The sequence below is a fragment of the Indicator indicator genome, chromosome 14 (genome assembly GCF_027791375.1).
Source record: "Indicator indicator isolate 239-I01 chromosome 14, UM_Iind_1.1, whole genome shotgun sequence".
NCBI lineage: Eukaryota > Metazoa > Chordata > Aves > Piciformes > Indicatoridae > Indicator > Indicator indicator.
In genome coordinates, this window is record NC_072023.1 from 16,378,388 (window position 1) to 16,395,735 (window position 17,348).

Genomic DNA, 17,348 nt, shown 5'->3' on the forward strand with positions numbered 1-17,348 from the left:
TGGTGAAAGACCAAATTAGTAACATGAATCTTGAGATTGTTTTTCCTTGCCATTCCAATTTCTGATCATCCTCCAATATCTGTCAGGACGTGAAAGTCAGATTTCTCAGTCAGATGTGAAAGGAGCACTGCAGTGCCGTTAGGGAGAGAAGAGTACAGCAACTTGTACACTTTCAGTCCTCTTCAGCTGCTCCGTTCAAAGTGTTTGCTAAGAGGAAGTGAGGAAACATTGTTCTAAGGTACATATGCGCAAGGCGCAGGTTGTTATTTTCCAGAACCCCTCAACAAGCCTATGGCTCTGCCAGGGCTTTGAAGTATTGAGCCCCTTAAGGCTATGCCTCTTGCCTTTCACATTTTTAACTGAAGTTCCCATGACAAAAGTAAGAAGTGGCAAATATGCTGTGAAATGATGTCTGAAGGAATTGTAGCAGGAAATGTATTCCCCATTTTCTTTCATCATATTCTACAAAATTTAAGCATACTTTCCTTCTATATCGTTTGGTGCATTATGGTCCTTCTCTATCCTTGTGTCTTTTGGACTGTAAACTTTTAATGATAAGGGTTATGTCCTCATTGCTATTTTTATAGCTGCTAGAAGCACTCTGTGAGTGTCTGGAGGTTTTTGATGCTACCATTACAGAATTTAATATTACTATACTCCACTAAAACTAATATCTGTAATAAAAAATGTGAGAACCTTGACCATGTATTCTATGCTGTACTAAACCAGTAAACAAAATTATACATCAGAAGTTATTAAAACTATTTTTATTTTTTAAAAAATCTGCCTCTGCAATTCTCAGAGTAGGGCACAATGAGGTCATCGGGGTATGTCGGACAGGAATTGATGCTGAAGGGCTTGGAAGAGATCATTGGAATGAAATGTTGGCTTATCCACGCAAACCAATAACTCACTGGCACCCACTATTAGAGGTAAGAAGTAGCAAAATTTTCTCCTCAGTTTATTGAATATTTTTGCCTCTTTCATGCTTACGTGCTTCTGAGAATCGTGAAAATCAATGCAGCATCTATGGAGCAGCTATAAGATCCTCAACACAACCTCGATCAATTAGCATGGGTTTACTGAAATGGGCCATTTCAAAAGTGATGCACTGATGGTATTGTAAGAGTAAATTAAAACATTTAAAACTTCCAGAGATGATGATAAGACATTTACATCCACTTAGAAGACATCATTTGCAAGTATTTCAAAAGCAATCATTTCCTATTCAAAAAATTTTTTACGTGAACAGTTACATTGCTAAAACATTAATCTGAAACTGGCCTACTAATTAGGCTAAATTGAGGCAACATACCAGCAGCTACCTCCAGTGTTACTCAGACACTTATTGGATGCTTATTCAAATGCATGGGAGATTGTATCCACAAGCCCCCGGTCTTGGACCTCCTTTTCAACCTGCTAGGACACATCGTAACTATTTTCTGCATGCTAAATGCTGATGGCTTTGAATTTGGAAAGATTCATACTGAAGCCTCAAGAAGCAGTAGACCCTATTTGGGGACACAAGAGGACACACTTTTTTAGCCCTGTCCAAAAGGAATCTCTATAGAAAAATGAGTAACTGTCTGAGGCATCACAGGTTTCCCCCTGGCATGGCATGTACAGTGACAGAAAAAGCCCAACAAGGCTTCAGTAGAACACCTTAAAAAGAGTGTGAGGAGAAGGAAACTGAGTCAATGCAGCAGAGAAGCCTTTTTTTAGAGGTTTGTGCTGTATACATCGGGGGCACTTTTAGGAGATCACTTTAGGAATTTCCATTATTAGCTCTGTCAAAGACTATGATCCAGAAAGAATTTAGATTTGGATTTGTCTTTGAAGGAGTCTCTCCTACCTCTGAAGTGAGTGTGATGCAGAGACAATATGATGTAATTTTTAAATCTGACTCTTTTCTTGCAGTTACCAGGACGAGCAACCAGTTTTGATAGCCAGGGATCTTGTTCATCACCAAAACCACCGCTTACACCCTAAGGAACGAGAGTGGTCTCATCATGTGCAGTGTCCAAAGCTTGCTTGTAGCGCACATCCATACAAACAGAAGGTTTGGCTTCCGCAGATGAACAGCATCCATAATTTTTTCATTAAAATACATTTTTTCTTTTATAAGTCTTATATTACAGTTTGTAATTTCTTAACATACAAATGAAATTGACTTGAGCCAAATATAACCCTTCCTCATACAAATTCATTCATCTGTTTTCTCACTGGCATATATCCAGCATCATATCCAAACAGTGTTTTGATATGACCTATATCTTTGCATAGACAAAGAAGTCAGAAAAAAAAATCCTTTAAGCAATTCAAAACCACTGCAGCTTGTAACACCTAATTCTTTTGAGAGAGCAAATAACCATGTATAGCTCATGAATTTAATTTCTTCTAAATTGCACTAAATCCCCTATGACTTCTCAAGATAATTCCTCAAAATGAATGTTGCACAAGATAACAACCGTTGTTGTGTTTTGAATATTTGGAAAATCAGTTCATCCCTTGAGCAGGGAGGAAGGGCTGATCAAAAGCACACTGAAGCCAATGAGAAGGACACTAGTGGCTTCACTGGGTTTTAGTTCAGCCTTTATGGAACAGGTCTGACTACTGGATCTATGCAGTTATAATCTTCCATCAGTCAAGATGACGGCTGCCCCTACAGGAACGCTTTAGTTTGTCCAGCAAAAACAACCAGGCACTTGTGTCCAAGCAGCTGTACCCAGTGGCTGTTTTGCTTCAGCTACCTGCTGGCTGATGAAGAGCTAGCTTGGATGTCTCTGCATGGCACTGAACAGTGCATGTATGGGTATTGTGGAAAGCTAATGTGTCTTCAATGAAATGTGTGGATGTTAATGCAGCTCCAGAAGGAGGCAGGTGTCTCCTGATGAGGTGCATCCAATCTTTTTGAAGCAGCTCGTTTGCTACTCTGAAGTAAAGGAATTGATTTATTGTATTTTAAATGTTACAAAAAAAAAAAAAAGAGCAAAAACTGCAACTACACAGAACGTTTTTCTGATTCTCGATTTATTGTGACAGTATTATATTTCTTTGAAGTTATTTTGTGTAATTGCATAGCTCATATGGAATAGTTTCTGGTCCCTGGCTGGATGCCTCTAGAATTATATGCTAAATATGAATTCGATAAATTCAATATACATTTTGTGTCGATATACAGAGAGAGAAATTGAAATACAACAATTTTCTAAACTAGTATACTCATTTATTGGAATACACAGTGACAGCAAATGGAATAAAAAGTATTGTCTGAAGTGAGCTGCTTTAAAGACTGGAAGAGAACCAAATATTATTTTGCAGATTTAACTGTTTTTTAACACTGCAGTTTACCTCAGTCAAACAGATTATTTTTTTCGTTCTATTTCTGAAGAGCATGGCAAGGACTGCATGATTGGGACTGAGATTTTGAAAGCTGAACTGTACCTAGAAAAAAAGCTGAAGTGATGGCCTTTTTTTGTATCTTTGTAAAGAAAACTGAGAATATAGTATTTTTCCAAAGTACTTTTTTACAGGAAAAAAAGTGTCATATATGAGAAAAATGCCAATGGAAGATTGATTTTCAGTAATGGAAGAATCTGTGAGAATTAATCTGGTTACAAAGGGGAAAGATAGTATAGACAGACTCTGAAGAACCATATTGGCCTGGTTAGGTCAGCCTGGTTGACACAGAGTATGTTTATGAAAATCCACTCCCTCCATTCTGCTAACTAATCTCTAACAGAGTCAAATATGCCTTGAAGTGTTTTATATGCTCCAGGGAAATTAGGAAGGCTGTTATTAATATTACAGGTGTTTCTAACACCGAAAAAAAAGAGGAGGCAGATTTTGTATTTTGCGTTGTTTCTAACAACACAGCAAGCAAGCAAGTAAATCAATAAATCTTTAAGACATACTTTAGAACTTAAAAAACCCAAACCAAACAAAACCAACTCCAGTTCAGTTTTTGAATGTCTGTTCCAGGTTGCTATTCATGGCCTCTAGACAGAAATAGTTTTGCCACAAGAAAGCTGATAATGCTGAGCACAGTTCCTCCCTGTTCAAGACTGTATTTTCATCACCATAAATACAGCGCAGCCTTGCAGAATTTCATTCCTGTCAGCTGTGGGTAGTTTTTTAACAGGAGAACAGGCTTGCTTCTGTGGGTTATCATTGTTATCCTTGTGAGATTCTGTGGCATACATAAATTCCATCATGATTTTGTAAGGTTGATACAGGAAGAGATACATATACATGGTGGAGACTGAAAAAACTATTTTGTATATACATTTATCTTAATATAAATTATATCGACAGTGGCCTTTGTGGCCTAGAAAATACTTTTTGTAATGTGGGTACTGTAACAGTTAAATATTCTTTGCACTTTTTTTGCACCTAATATCCAAAAAGCTAACAATTTCATGATGAAATGTAGCATAAGCGTTCAGCAATGAGCAATGTCATTTTAACTATTGTTCTCTATGAGTATCCTGTGTATGTCAGGTTTTGTTTTCTTAAATTTAAGTTGTCAAACACCAAAGGAATAATAGCTTAGTTTGTGCTCTCTTATTGTGTTATTTATGGTATTGTTAAATAACAATAGTGGACAGCTTCTGTGTCTAAACTTGATTTATGGGTGCTCTGCATCTACGAGAAATTGGACTGAAAAATTATCATGATATCTAGCTTCAAAAATAATTTCCTAATGAATTCTTTCAAGTCTGTTGTCAGTGATTAATTGAATTATGCAAACGATAATATATTCTTTTTTTCCCACTGCTCTCTTAATTACCTTACACAACAGAGTATATATTTAGTATAACCAACCCGTTGACTTTAGAGCCTGGTTCACAAGTTACTCTCTGAGTATACTCACAGATGCACCCAGTAAAAGGTTAGCACAGATTCAGTCAATGAATAGACTGCTCTATATACCTATTAAGAAATTTCAAATATTTTAATTTGGAGAAGTTGTAAATTTTCTGCTCCCATCCCGAACATTTTGATTTTTCCACTTATCCACATTCCTGCCATACCACAAACATTAACCTAATCTGAGCAAAATCAAATCTGACAAATGGTTGGTGTAAAACATACTTTAGCAATCTTACAAGAGTTTGGGAAACTCATGTTCCTAAAAGCCTGTGTCATTTTTACTGAAATGATTTACTGGAAATAGCAGCAGTACTTAATAAGAATTGTATTTTTGCACTGCAGAGCTTTTTTATAGTTTCACAACAGTAAACTACAGAACTGTACAGAGAAAGTGCATGATGGATTAAGTGGTTCCAGGGGAGCTGTTAAATTTTTGTATTTATTTTCAATAATGCACTGTAAAGTGAAAAAGCCCCCACACAAATGTATCTAGTGAACCATTCTAGTCTTTTGGGTAAATATTCTTTTCAAGCAATTGTTTCCCTTCCCCTCATTAAATAAGTTTTCAGGGACCATTGAATTTGCTCTAAGCAACCATAAAATTGTTATTAGGTCTATGCAAAATGTTAAGCAGGACCCCAAGCCACAGGTAGATTTAGGATTCTAGTGGCACTGCAGGCAGTAACACAGGTGTCCATATGCTCAACAAGATGTAAGTCACATATTGCACTCCATGAGCTCAACTTTAGATCATTGTATTGTATATTTCTGCTGGTATGGCCCTTCCCCTCACTCTCCCAGCAAGTAATCATCTCTTTCACCACCATCTTTTGTCTAGATTGGGCTTCTGTTCAAGCAGTAGAGCCCTGACCCTTAAACTTTTGTCTGCAGTGCTGCAAGTTGACTCCTGGCCTTAAAAAAGAGTAGTAATACTAAACCTGTGGGGTCTTGACCAAAATGTGTAGGATAGCTGAATCACTCATCTTCAGGCTACAAAGAGCTAGCTGTCAAGGAAGTAACTTCTCTTCTTTGCACTTCCTTATGATAATTCAGAAATTACTAATCATGAGAAATTACTATGCTGAGGGATATGTATATTGATCAGGGACAGAGAAAGTGGCTAAAACTAATATGATAACCCAAAACTTAGTGTATCAGGACAAAAGATTTCCTGCAAGATTTCTTCTTCAATGTATGGAATTGATTTGACTTCTTATGTTTAAGTAACAAAGCTATACATTTTTTTTCTTTAAGCATCATAACCACATTCAATATTTTTAAGAAATATTTGAGCAAACATGAAACCTTTTCATTTATCTGATTTTTTATTTATTAAGGGAAAAAAGCAATTACTTCCTAATTTCTTTCTATGGGTGCATTTTTGGAGCAATATTAAGAAAACTCTAAGTTTCCAAAACGAGACTTATTTGATTCATCCCTTTCTGCTGTTTCTCAGTTTTGTAGTTTGTTTCAATGTAATCCTTTTGAAAGTTTTTAACATGTGATGTACAACAAGTACATGATAGTCTACTTCCAAGATTATTTTATTATATCTTTTTAATCAATTATCTGCTTGTATCTTACCGACTTTTATACGTACTAACTTTTTATTACAATCCATTACTTTAGCAAGTTTTACACATCTGAAATAATTTTACTGTATTTAAAAGTCTGTAAACACTTAGAAGGGTGTGTAATTATTTTACAACTCAGTGATAGAGTTCTGCTCTTGCTGAAAGCAACATTTTTCAGAAATCCATAAATGTGCCTGCAAAATGTGAAAACCACCTTGTTAGAGCATGCAAAAACCTAGATTTGCACATACAAGTATTTGCACTTACAAAATGTACAATTATCATTTAGCACTTCTATTTCAACGGAATGTCCACATTTAATCAGAAATATCACAAAATCACAGAGTCAGGGTTGTAAGGGACCCCAAGGATCATCTAGTTCCAACCCCCCTGCCATGGGCAGGGACACTTTCCACTAGATCTGGTTGCCCAGAACCACATCCAGCCTGGCCTTAAAAACATCCAGGGATGTTTCAGTTCCTGCTAAATATTGGATAAATCTATACTGAGTGACAGTTCCTTGACCTGACAAGTCCAAATCAGTTTATTTGTAGAAATTAATATGCCTGCAACTTCTGTAATCTTTAAAATATGACTCTATGTTAATTAGACAGTGAGGTGATTTTTGGACAAAGCTCATCCAGTATATGTTAGACCACCCAAAATTTGGGCAAAATATAGTGTATATATGACAAGAATATTTTTATATATGTATATATCTCTCCATATTTTGGTAGGAATTTTTGCCTCTTGTTCACACTGCAACTGAGACTAAGTTTAACCCTTTCCTCAAGATTCACTTTCACTTAGTTTATAAGGCCTGCCAGTCTAATCTGAGCTATCTGGTGTCAGAAAATAGCTAAATCATGAGACTGAACAGACTGCAGAGCTAAGACAGACAAAAGAAAATGTGTCAGTAGACACACAGGTATTCAATGTAAGTGCAAACACTGAAATTAAAAGCTTCCTTTACTGTACTATGAAGCAGGAATAAAGAGGAATAAAGAATCAACATTAGGAGTTAACTGAGGTGCTGATCACAGCCATTTGCCATCTTCAAGGCAAATACTACCTTAACTTCAGTAAGTGTCTTTTCTTTACTCTGCCAAATGAATAAATAAGTCCTGCACAATTCCCTTTCACCTTAGCCCCAGCTGGAAACTCATTTTTTTAACAGCACACAGGAAACCGAGAGATGGTTCTCTTAACAAAAAGTGAAGCTGCAGGTGGGATTTAAATATCACAGAGGAATCTGGCCATGAAAATGGAACTAACACCTTCAATCTTGTGCTGAGTGCTAGGGGATGTTTGATGATATCAAGTGCTCAGACCTGTGATTTTAATTTTTTATCTGATAGTACCTCTACAATGTTAATGTTGCTGGAAACCTTTTATTTACTGGCCTAGAGAGGAAACTGCCTCTGGTATCACTGTGTAAGACTTTGCCACCCAAGTACAGACCACGACATTTATGTTACATGGGATTCTGTTCCCTGCAAGGGCAAAAAATCATGTTCAATTTGTGAAGAAAATTTGGCAAGAAAAAAATCACTTAAAGCTTTGAACTGTACCCTCAAAATGACTCTTCATTGACATCTTAGTGATCCAAGGGAGGGCATTTTGTATAGTACTCTTTATAGAATCATAGAATTGTTAGGGCTGGAAGGGACCTCAAGGATCATCTAGTTCCAACCCCCCTGCCATGGACAGGGACTCCTCACACTAGATCAGGTTGCTCAGAGCCACATCCAGCCTGGCCTTAAAAACCTCAAGGTATGGGGCTTCTACCACCTATTGCTCAGCCCATGTTGGTGGACCATGTTAGCTCTACAGCAGACCTTCAGTATCAACACTGTCAAAATAGAACTAATAAATAAAAATGCAGGTTATCTAGGTTATCAAAGTACCAACTCTCTCTCTAGTGGTAAACACCTATCAACTCCCTAATACATAATTCAAGACCTTGTGCTCTGAAAGCTGGATCTGCAGGAAGTCACATAGCTGCTGTGATGAAAGTAGAGATGCTCTGCAATAATTTATGAATACAGTGTGTTGACTTGGCTATTGATCTTGAATGAAGTGAGTTCAATAAGTAGGCATTAGGGGAAAAAAAAAGAACAAGTAAAAAATGTTTGGCAAGGAAGTACCTCTTAAAAGATAGTGAGGTTTACAAAATGTTAGTGTCCATCCTGGTGGCCCAGGAAAAATACCTTTCATCTAAAATACCTTTCATCTAAAATGAAAGCAGTCATAGGGGAAAAAAAAAAACAACAACAACAAAAAAAAAACAACATGGAAAAGATTGAAGGATATGTTTCAAAAAAGACAAGATTTCTGTGAGCAGGATGGGATGCAATATGCTGCTGTAGTTGACAGAGAAATAGGGGTAGGTTGCTCTCCCATTAAATGATGGGAAAGTAGCTGGCAGGACAGGTATGCATATAGACTGTTATTTGCAAATCCATTTATGTAAAATATTTAAGTATGCCTATGTAATCTTAAATATCTAAATAGCATTCTGCAATGGATTCTGGAAATCCATTCAGACTGTCTGGACTAGTCCAGTTACTAGACACAGTGTCCTGGGTCCTACATATTTATAGGAGAATCCTGAAATCCTTCCTCTTACCTGGATAGGTAAAGTCAGGATACCTGACATGTAAAGAGACAGACCAAGGAAAGGATGAGAGCACAGATATCTCCTGACAACTTCAGAGCTCACAAAGAGTTTTAGCACTCAGTTATTACCAAGGGTACAACAAGGGTGCTAGTAGCATATTTTCATGACAGGAACCCACCTACCCTGCATACAGTTTTCCTCTCCTTCAAAATATAGGCACAGGAATGTTTTGGAGAGATTGTTCTTTAAAATAGTTTGGGATCTTTTCACACCTTAGAAATTCAAACCCCTGCAGAAAATGAAACTCTAGAACAAGCCAAAGTTGCTTTCCTCTGTAGGTATATATTTAATATATGATGTCTCGACAGTTCTTTGAATTAGGAGGATTGACTATGTTTTCTATCATAAAACAGTATTTTTCTAGAGGTACAGAATTCCTACTTGCCTAGTCCTTGTGCAGCTCATAGTAGTAGACATGTTCTAACAAATGCTTGTGGACATAACAGACATTTTAAGCACTTAAGATTAACATCTGTGTGTTGGGACAGCTTCTAGGCTAGTTTCAAGAGAAATGAGATGTTTTTGTGAACTAGTTGCATTTCTCTAAGTACAATCTTCAATAGGATAAAGAGTTGTTTTTTTCAATATACAATGAGTAGAGACTGATAATTGCATCATAAGTGAAGACTGAACAAGAAGATATCTAAAATCTAATACCTAAAAGGCATCTGAGCCATGAGAGAACATGAGAGAAAAACCTACTGGGCCTGTAAAGAGCTTTCTAGGAAAAAAGCTGTTAAAAAGTGGAAAATATAAAGAAGGGGTGAGTTGAGATTATTTTCAGTAGTCAGAAATGTATGTATAGCAGACACTTCCAAAGAATAGGACTTTTTGATGTAGTTCCCCTGCCTGACATCTTGTGCTGCCATTTGCAAACTCACAAGGGTGGTGGGAGCCATGCTGCAGAATTTGTGTCTGTTCTTAAAACATAAACATCCCTCCCAGATCCTTATCCCAGAGGATTCAGAGTACAAAGAGCACTGGTAGTTGTTCATGGCACATCAGTGGCCTGCAGTCAGATGCATTCCTCTCAAGATGCTCTAATGGTCTCCTGTTTATTTGCACCTGGCACAGGTTGGAAAATCTCCAATAGATGAAAAATCATTTTTATATAATGCCACCTCTTCTCATTTTCAGAGTTTCTGACAATCAGTACATGAATTACTAATAGGAAACACCTCTGAAGGTGCTGCTGCGATACAGAAGGTAATGGCTTTGTTTTCAAATCAAGCCTAAACTACTGTGACACAAGAGTGGACAAGTCATTGAGCTGTTGCAGGTGCTAATTCTCCAATGACTCACAAAACTGAAGTCATAATTATGCTGTATTTCTCTCTTAATACCCCACAGGTCTTTGTGTATGAAAAGGAACTGACGTTCCAGATAAAACCCATTTCCTCCTGTTCTTCCTATTCATGGAGGTTCAGCTGAATAATGAATTCTTATTCCTTTGTCCTAAATTGACACATGGTACTGGGTGTACTGTAATTGTTTCACCCTGGGAGTGGCTGCCTCTTATTGAAAAATCATTGTGATCAATAGAGGACCATTACTTCTCTCACCATGGCTTTCTGAGGCTTAATTGAATAATAATAGTTATGAGGGAAATTGCTGCATAGCTGAATGAGATATGGAATTGCCAGATACAATTATTATTGGCCAGTGTATGCATGTGTGTATGGGTGCATTTTTCTTCTTTATGTAAACAGAGATTTGGCTACCATGGAAAATGAAAAAGGAGATTTCTTAGACTCTCCAAAGAGAACTTTACACTCTTATATTTATTCCTTTCGAGCTTTATTTAAGTGTTTAAGGATCTTCATTATCCTTGCAGCATGAGAACTTGAATTTTCTCAGGTTGTCAGTCCACCAAGGTAACTTTGTGCCAGAGAATTAAAATCACTAATGAAAAAGCTTTATTGTATCCAGCAACTGAATCTGCACATCTAGACCTTTTCTATATTATTTTGAAAGGGAACCTGCCATTATAGAGCTAAAACTACTTGCCAGTAGCAGACAGGAAATTATATTTCATAGCCAAGTTTTAGAGAAGCTCTGTGGATGATACTTTAAAATATTGAGTCTGATTCCACATACCCTCCAGAAAAAGGACAGCCTAGGAAGTCAAAGAGTAGTCCTATGTAAAGAGGGCTTGATAACAAACAACATGTGTTGAGAAGAGAGGTTTCATTCAAATTATTCCAAGGCATCTGTTAGAATTTTTTACCTTGTTTTCTGAACTGTTGATAAAAATGATTTTTTTTTCTGAAGACAAAACTTTATAATTTAATCTCTAACATGGCAAAAAGTGGTACTAAAGTACCTATCTACTCATGCACTGAAAATAATGCTGATGCAAAAGAAAAAATGAAAAGCCTTTTAGCAAAAATATTTGTGGCAGCAAAATATACACATGCTGACAAAAATACATTTTACTTTTTCCACTATAATTTTCTTTTCCTAAATAAAATTGGCATATTTTGCCTCCCTTTTATGGACTATGTCAAGAAGAATACCAAATTGGAAATGCATCTAATGTAACTTTAGCAATTCTTGAAATAAGATAGCACAGAAAAAGATGTTCAATTCAACCTTTTAAGGTGTAGTTTTAAGAATACACACTTCTATATTTTGCAATGCTACTAAAGCTTACTGAAAAATATGTATTACCTTACTTCCAATATACAAGAATTATAGCATGCTTTCCAAAGGAGCTTTCATTTAGGTCTGTCACTTATTATTTTATCTGGAATTGTTCCTGTAGCAATTAAAATAAAATATTTCCTTTTAACATCATGGTAACAGATCATTAAATATATCCAGTAAAATTAGTCTGTAGGTCTTTTTAGGATGTAGTTTCATTTCAAAACATTACATACCTGACCAGCCCACAGATGAAATCTAGCAGGAGCACTGCTATTGGTTTTGGCTGTCTTTGTATCATGATGCATGTGATGGTGTATCATAGCATATTACTAAACTAAACCAGTAAGCAATCTCCAGGCAAGCAGAATGAATTCTCATATTCATCATGGATGTTTGTGACTTGCTGACAATTCAGACTATACCAAAAGTCTTCAGTGCATCTCTAAGATATGAACTATTATTGTAAATGCTAATTTTATGAATGCAAATTATAATAATTAAAAAAAAGAGAGAGCCACAGATGCCTAATTTGGTAAGTAAATATGTCTGGTCTCTGTAGTCAGGCATGGAGGTCAGGTGTATCTTTGCCAGAATTTTCCTTCTCAGTAGTGGCCTACAGTTTTCCACATGATTCCATTTTGTTACTGAAGGTCAGAGGGTGTCTGTATACAGACTAACCATTTACTATGTAACATTTAGATAGTCGTGTTGCACATCAGATACAAAGCACTTCTTGTCGTTCTATATTTCTATGAAAAAAAAGTTGAACAAAATTTACTTTTGTTAAATAGAAAACTACGTCTTAAGAAAAGGGAAATATATATAGATTTAATATTGATTCTTCTTTCTTTTTCTTCCAACTATGAGTCTAAATTCTTTCTATTTTTCTGTATTTAGGTAAGTAGTCTCAACAGTAATCTCAACATAGGACTTAAATGCACATGGGTGCCTGTGGTGGGATATGGCTAGCTCTCTACCCTACATGTAGGCACTGTTGGTGTCCTGATATGGAGAGGTGCCTCTGACTTGTGTGACTCTATGCTAGAAGCACACTTCAGCACCCTCCACACTAGTGTAGCTGTGCTTGCTGGGATTAGAGCAGTCCAAGTCAAATTGCTTTTCTTCATAGTCCTGCTCTGCCTAGTCCTCACCATCTCAGGCAACAAGACTGAAGCTCTGGCTCCTCTGTGTGCCAGCCAGCTGATCCTCTAGCCACTCGCAAGGACGGTCCCCAAAAGCTGCTTCTTTCTTCTCATTAGTTTGTAGTTTGCACTGTGTTCAAACTGTGTTGCACTAGTTTCACTTGCACTAGTTGCACTTGAGAACTAAATCCGGGAAAGAAGAATGCAGAAACCAGCCACATCTTCAGAACGTTACATTTCTCTAGCATGTGTTTTTTCTGGGGAAAGCATTCTCTACAGTGTATGCTTCAAAAGGTAGGAAGTTAAATTGGAGTTCCTGGCCACTGGAAACACGATAGAAAAACAACCAACCAAGAACCCCTCCCTCCCCCCCAAAAAAAATCCCCACCAACCCCCACCAAAACAAACAAACAAAAAAAAAAAAAAAAAAAAAACACAAACAAACAAACAAACAAAACCAAAAAGAGGACAAAAAAAAGCAAACACCAACTGAAATCTCACCTAATATTTAAACACTTAGGATTTCAAAATACTAAGAGAAAGCATCCAATGCAATCCCTGTCAGAACAAGCATGTTTGCTGTGACAATGGAGGGCTCTGGTCTAGGCCCTAGTTGGCCCAAGCTCTAACAGAACTCCCTACCTTTAAAATAATCTTTATTAGATCAGAAATGTTGCCAAGTCTATGTAGCTTTCAAAGAACTGAAGAGTTCTTCTAAGGTTTTGTCTCTTCTTGCTATGTGGTGTTGGCTGACTAAGATCTAATGTTAAATACCTGACTGTTTTAGTACTCTTTATTCAGTGTTCATGCTGTGACCTTTTAAATGAAGTCTGTGATTTGATACTTTGGCACTGTTCAAGTCAATATCCTTGGCTTCTGCATTATAGAGACAAGAAAACAAAACTTTTGGAACTTGTGTTACTGGCTTTTTGTACGCGCTAAATGGCCATTTGTGAAACTTGACAGCATAAAATTGTACTACTGATAGCAAAGGGGGGGTTTTGCACTAGCCTTTGAGACTCGTAACACAGCTCAGTATTTTTACAATGTGTTCTCTAGAAAGTGTGAATCTATCTGTCAGTTCTGGAAAAAAAAACATGTAACAATGAAACCTCAAAAGATGTCATGAAGTGTACAGTTTGTGATAATTTTATATTACGAATACAAGAAAAAGAACTAATTTGAAATAATTTTATTCTGATTGTTTCGTATGTATTTTGAACAAGAAATAAAGTGATTAAAATTATTCACTATTTTGTCTTTCTTTCAAAAGAAACTGTTCAAAAGTAAAATAGAGATCAGTAGGTTATAATTACAGAGATTATCTTTCCCTATTTATTCTCTTCCCTTTTTCATGTCAAAATTCCTGTGCACCTATGGCATATTCTCATTTGGCATGATGCCTTAAGATCAGCTCCAAAAGGGAAAAAATTTCATTACCATGAGTGGGAAGAGCAGCCATCTTAACCTTTTGGTCCCAGGTTGAGTACCCACGCCTAATCCAATCATCATTACAGAATGTTGTCTTCAGCAATCTGTTACTTCAAAATTCTACATCATGAAGAAGTGTTAAGACCTTTTTTTGCCTTCAGCTTTTCAGGGTTGAAAATAGAATATCTTTGAATGAACAAAAGTTAAATAAAACCAGTTCCATTATTAACCAGCACTTTGTATAATGCATTTCACATTATCTCCCATTTCCTTCTATGATAGTATTTATGGTAATCTAAAAAGCCATTATATCATATTTTGAATAATGGGTTAATTATAGAGTTTATCAAAATATTTGAGATTATTGAAGTATTTCACTTAGAAGACATAAGCATAATTTCCTCATTACCTCATCATTTAGATCAAAGAGTCAAGAACTTTCCCACCATGAAAATGGGGAGAAAAAAAAAAAAAAAAGCAGGATTTAATTAGTATTTAAGTTGAATTGGTGCTAATGAAAACACATTATAAAGCAGTGATGATACAGGGCACACAGACTCAAGCATGTCAGATACCTTATTGTCATTTAATAGGACAGTCCCCTTTAAAGGAGAAATGCTAAGATGTAAGTGCTCAGTTTCAGTTAGATATGATCTTTTTGTTTGTTTTTTTCCGCTACTTGCTTAATTCCATCTGATAAAAACTGGGGTTTGGGGGGAAAGATCCACTGTAATACATCTCCTGCAACAGAGAACATTGTCTAGAGAAAAACACTATCCAAGTTCAACATACAAGCAATTACCCCTTGGCCAGCTTCTGTAATTCTCCTGAAATGAAATTAGATGCATAATATTGAGGCTACAATCCTGTGTCTGATCTCTGCTGGCTGAACATTAATCTATCCTAAGTCAAATTTTTGCTAAGATATTAAATGCAGTTCTGATCTCTACTTCAATTCAGGGACTTGGTTTACATCCACGATTGAAAGACTCAGTTTTCTTTGAGAAAGTACTTGTCTTTATCTAGCAACTGTAATCTCATTCCACTTTTTCCTTGTCTTTAGTCTTAACATGCCCTCTTTAATATATAAAATGCCCAATTTCATTAGAGGGATAGGTTCTGATGGCTATGAGTGGTACAGTTTGTTTTGGAAAATCAGCTGCAGTTCACATAGAAGCAATACTCCTTTCTCTAATACTTCATTACAGTCTGTGCAATATTACTTCCTCTTAAAGTTCTAATTCTTCTACTGCAGTCATTCCTGAACATTTCTGCATTCCATACAGTAACCAAATTCATTATCCCTCAGAGGAGCTGGAAAACATCCAGCTTAATATGGTGCAAGAACCAGAAGAGAAACCCAAAGCAGATTTCTGAGGAAAAAAGGAGAAGAAAGTAGGACAAACAAAGCTCTGAGAGATTTAGCCTTCCTTTTAGTTCTGCTCCACTCATGAAGCACTAAATGGGCATTTTCCAGGGCAGTGTGGTGCCCTTTCCTCAGCTCCCCAGCACAGGCTGAGTAAGGAGGGCTATCAGGCTGGTGGTACAGGTGTCTTGCCCTTCTGCAGTGCCACATGTCCAGCCTGGCCCCAGTATGGAGCTCAGGTTGTGCTGCATGGTGGGAGGCTTTCCTCCAGTCCCTCTTCTGCTCTTGCAAGTGAAAGGGCTTATGACACAGCATGATATGTTGCTTCCAGACTTTCATGTATTTTTCAGACAACATTATAATTTGGAGAAACTTTTGGTGGCTTTCCACCTTGCCTCAGAAATACACTAAGCCAGTTACATCCTGTTTAATTGAGGAGAGAGGAATGGCTCCTGTAAAAAGCCACACTGTTCTGCCCTAAATCCCATTGAAAAACAAGCATTACATAATTTCACAAATTATTAACTACTTTTACACATTCTTGTTCTATCTCAGCCAGTGCATTCTGTTACCAAAGTATTAAAAGACAACATCAGTGATCAGAATTAAATCCATATCTCCTGTCTTCTAGGCCACAAAACTACTAGATGGATTTCTACTTTCCATGGAATGTATGAGAATCTCCAAAAGAAAATTTTGTTGTGCATATGAAGGCAGAAAAAGAATTTTTTTATATATGTATATGTATAATATATATATATATATATACACATATATATATATCTTTCTTATCCTCCTAAAACACATTGGTTCAGATAAGAAAACAGAAATATTATTTTCTTACAATGCTGCCTACTATGTCACTCTGAAGGTTGAAAAAAGGCCCTCCTGCTGCTATTGTTGTTCATAACAGAATCTGTTGTTTAACTCAAATGACAGACCCATGTATTTTTAGAACAAAAGATTCTGCATGAACTCCACTCTCTGTGTTGCTTGTATGCAGCTCAGTTGATCACAGTGATGGTTATAATCGTACTAAACATCATTTTAAAAGCTTTAAGTCTGTGGCAGTGTAAAGACAGAAATCTTTATTACGTATCACATTCTGGAGGTGGTATTTTGGGAGGTGTCATTTGCACATGGACTGATTTTGCTAACATGCCCACCATGCTTAAATTGTCCAATTACTCTCCCTTTTGGAATTTTAAATCACAACAATCACAGCCTAAGCTCTTCTGCTGCAATGGTGAGCATACTCACTGTCCCTCAGGTGCTTTTTCTGCCTTCTCCAGCACACATATTTTTATGTCCTCAGGCTTCACACTATAACTATTTAAAAACCAGCTGTTGTCTTTGTGTCAGTGCCATATATAGAATCATAGAACGGCTGGAGTTGGAAGTGACCTTAAAGATCATCTCTTTCCAACTCCCCCCCCCTTGCCATGGGGAGGGACACCTCCCACTAGACCAGGTTGCTCAAAGACTCATCCAGCCTTGATTTAAACACTTCCAGGGATGAGGCATTCAAAACTTCTCTGGGCAACCCTTCCAGTGTCCCACCACCCTCATATACTTCTGTCTTAAATTTCAGCCCTTCTAACTGGTAAGGCAGGCATGGTAAACACCTGGCTGGAGAG

General features: G+C 36.8%; 1 protein-coding gene across 1 annotated transcript in view; it reads left to right on the forward strand.

Moving 5' to 3' along the window:
• The window catches only part of SYT10 (synaptotagmin 10), a 30,581-nt gene extending 28,592 nt beyond the window's left edge, over nucleotides 1–1,989 (forward strand). The window contains exons 6-7 of the mRNA XM_054386706.1: nucleotides 803–932; nucleotides 1,918–1,989. Coding sequence (XP_054242681.1) covers nucleotides 803–932; nucleotides 1,918–1,989 — 202 coding nt within the window. The remainder of the gene's footprint in view (nucleotides 1–802; nucleotides 933–1,917) is intronic.
• Nucleotides 1,990–17,348: the final 15,359 nt, after the last annotated feature.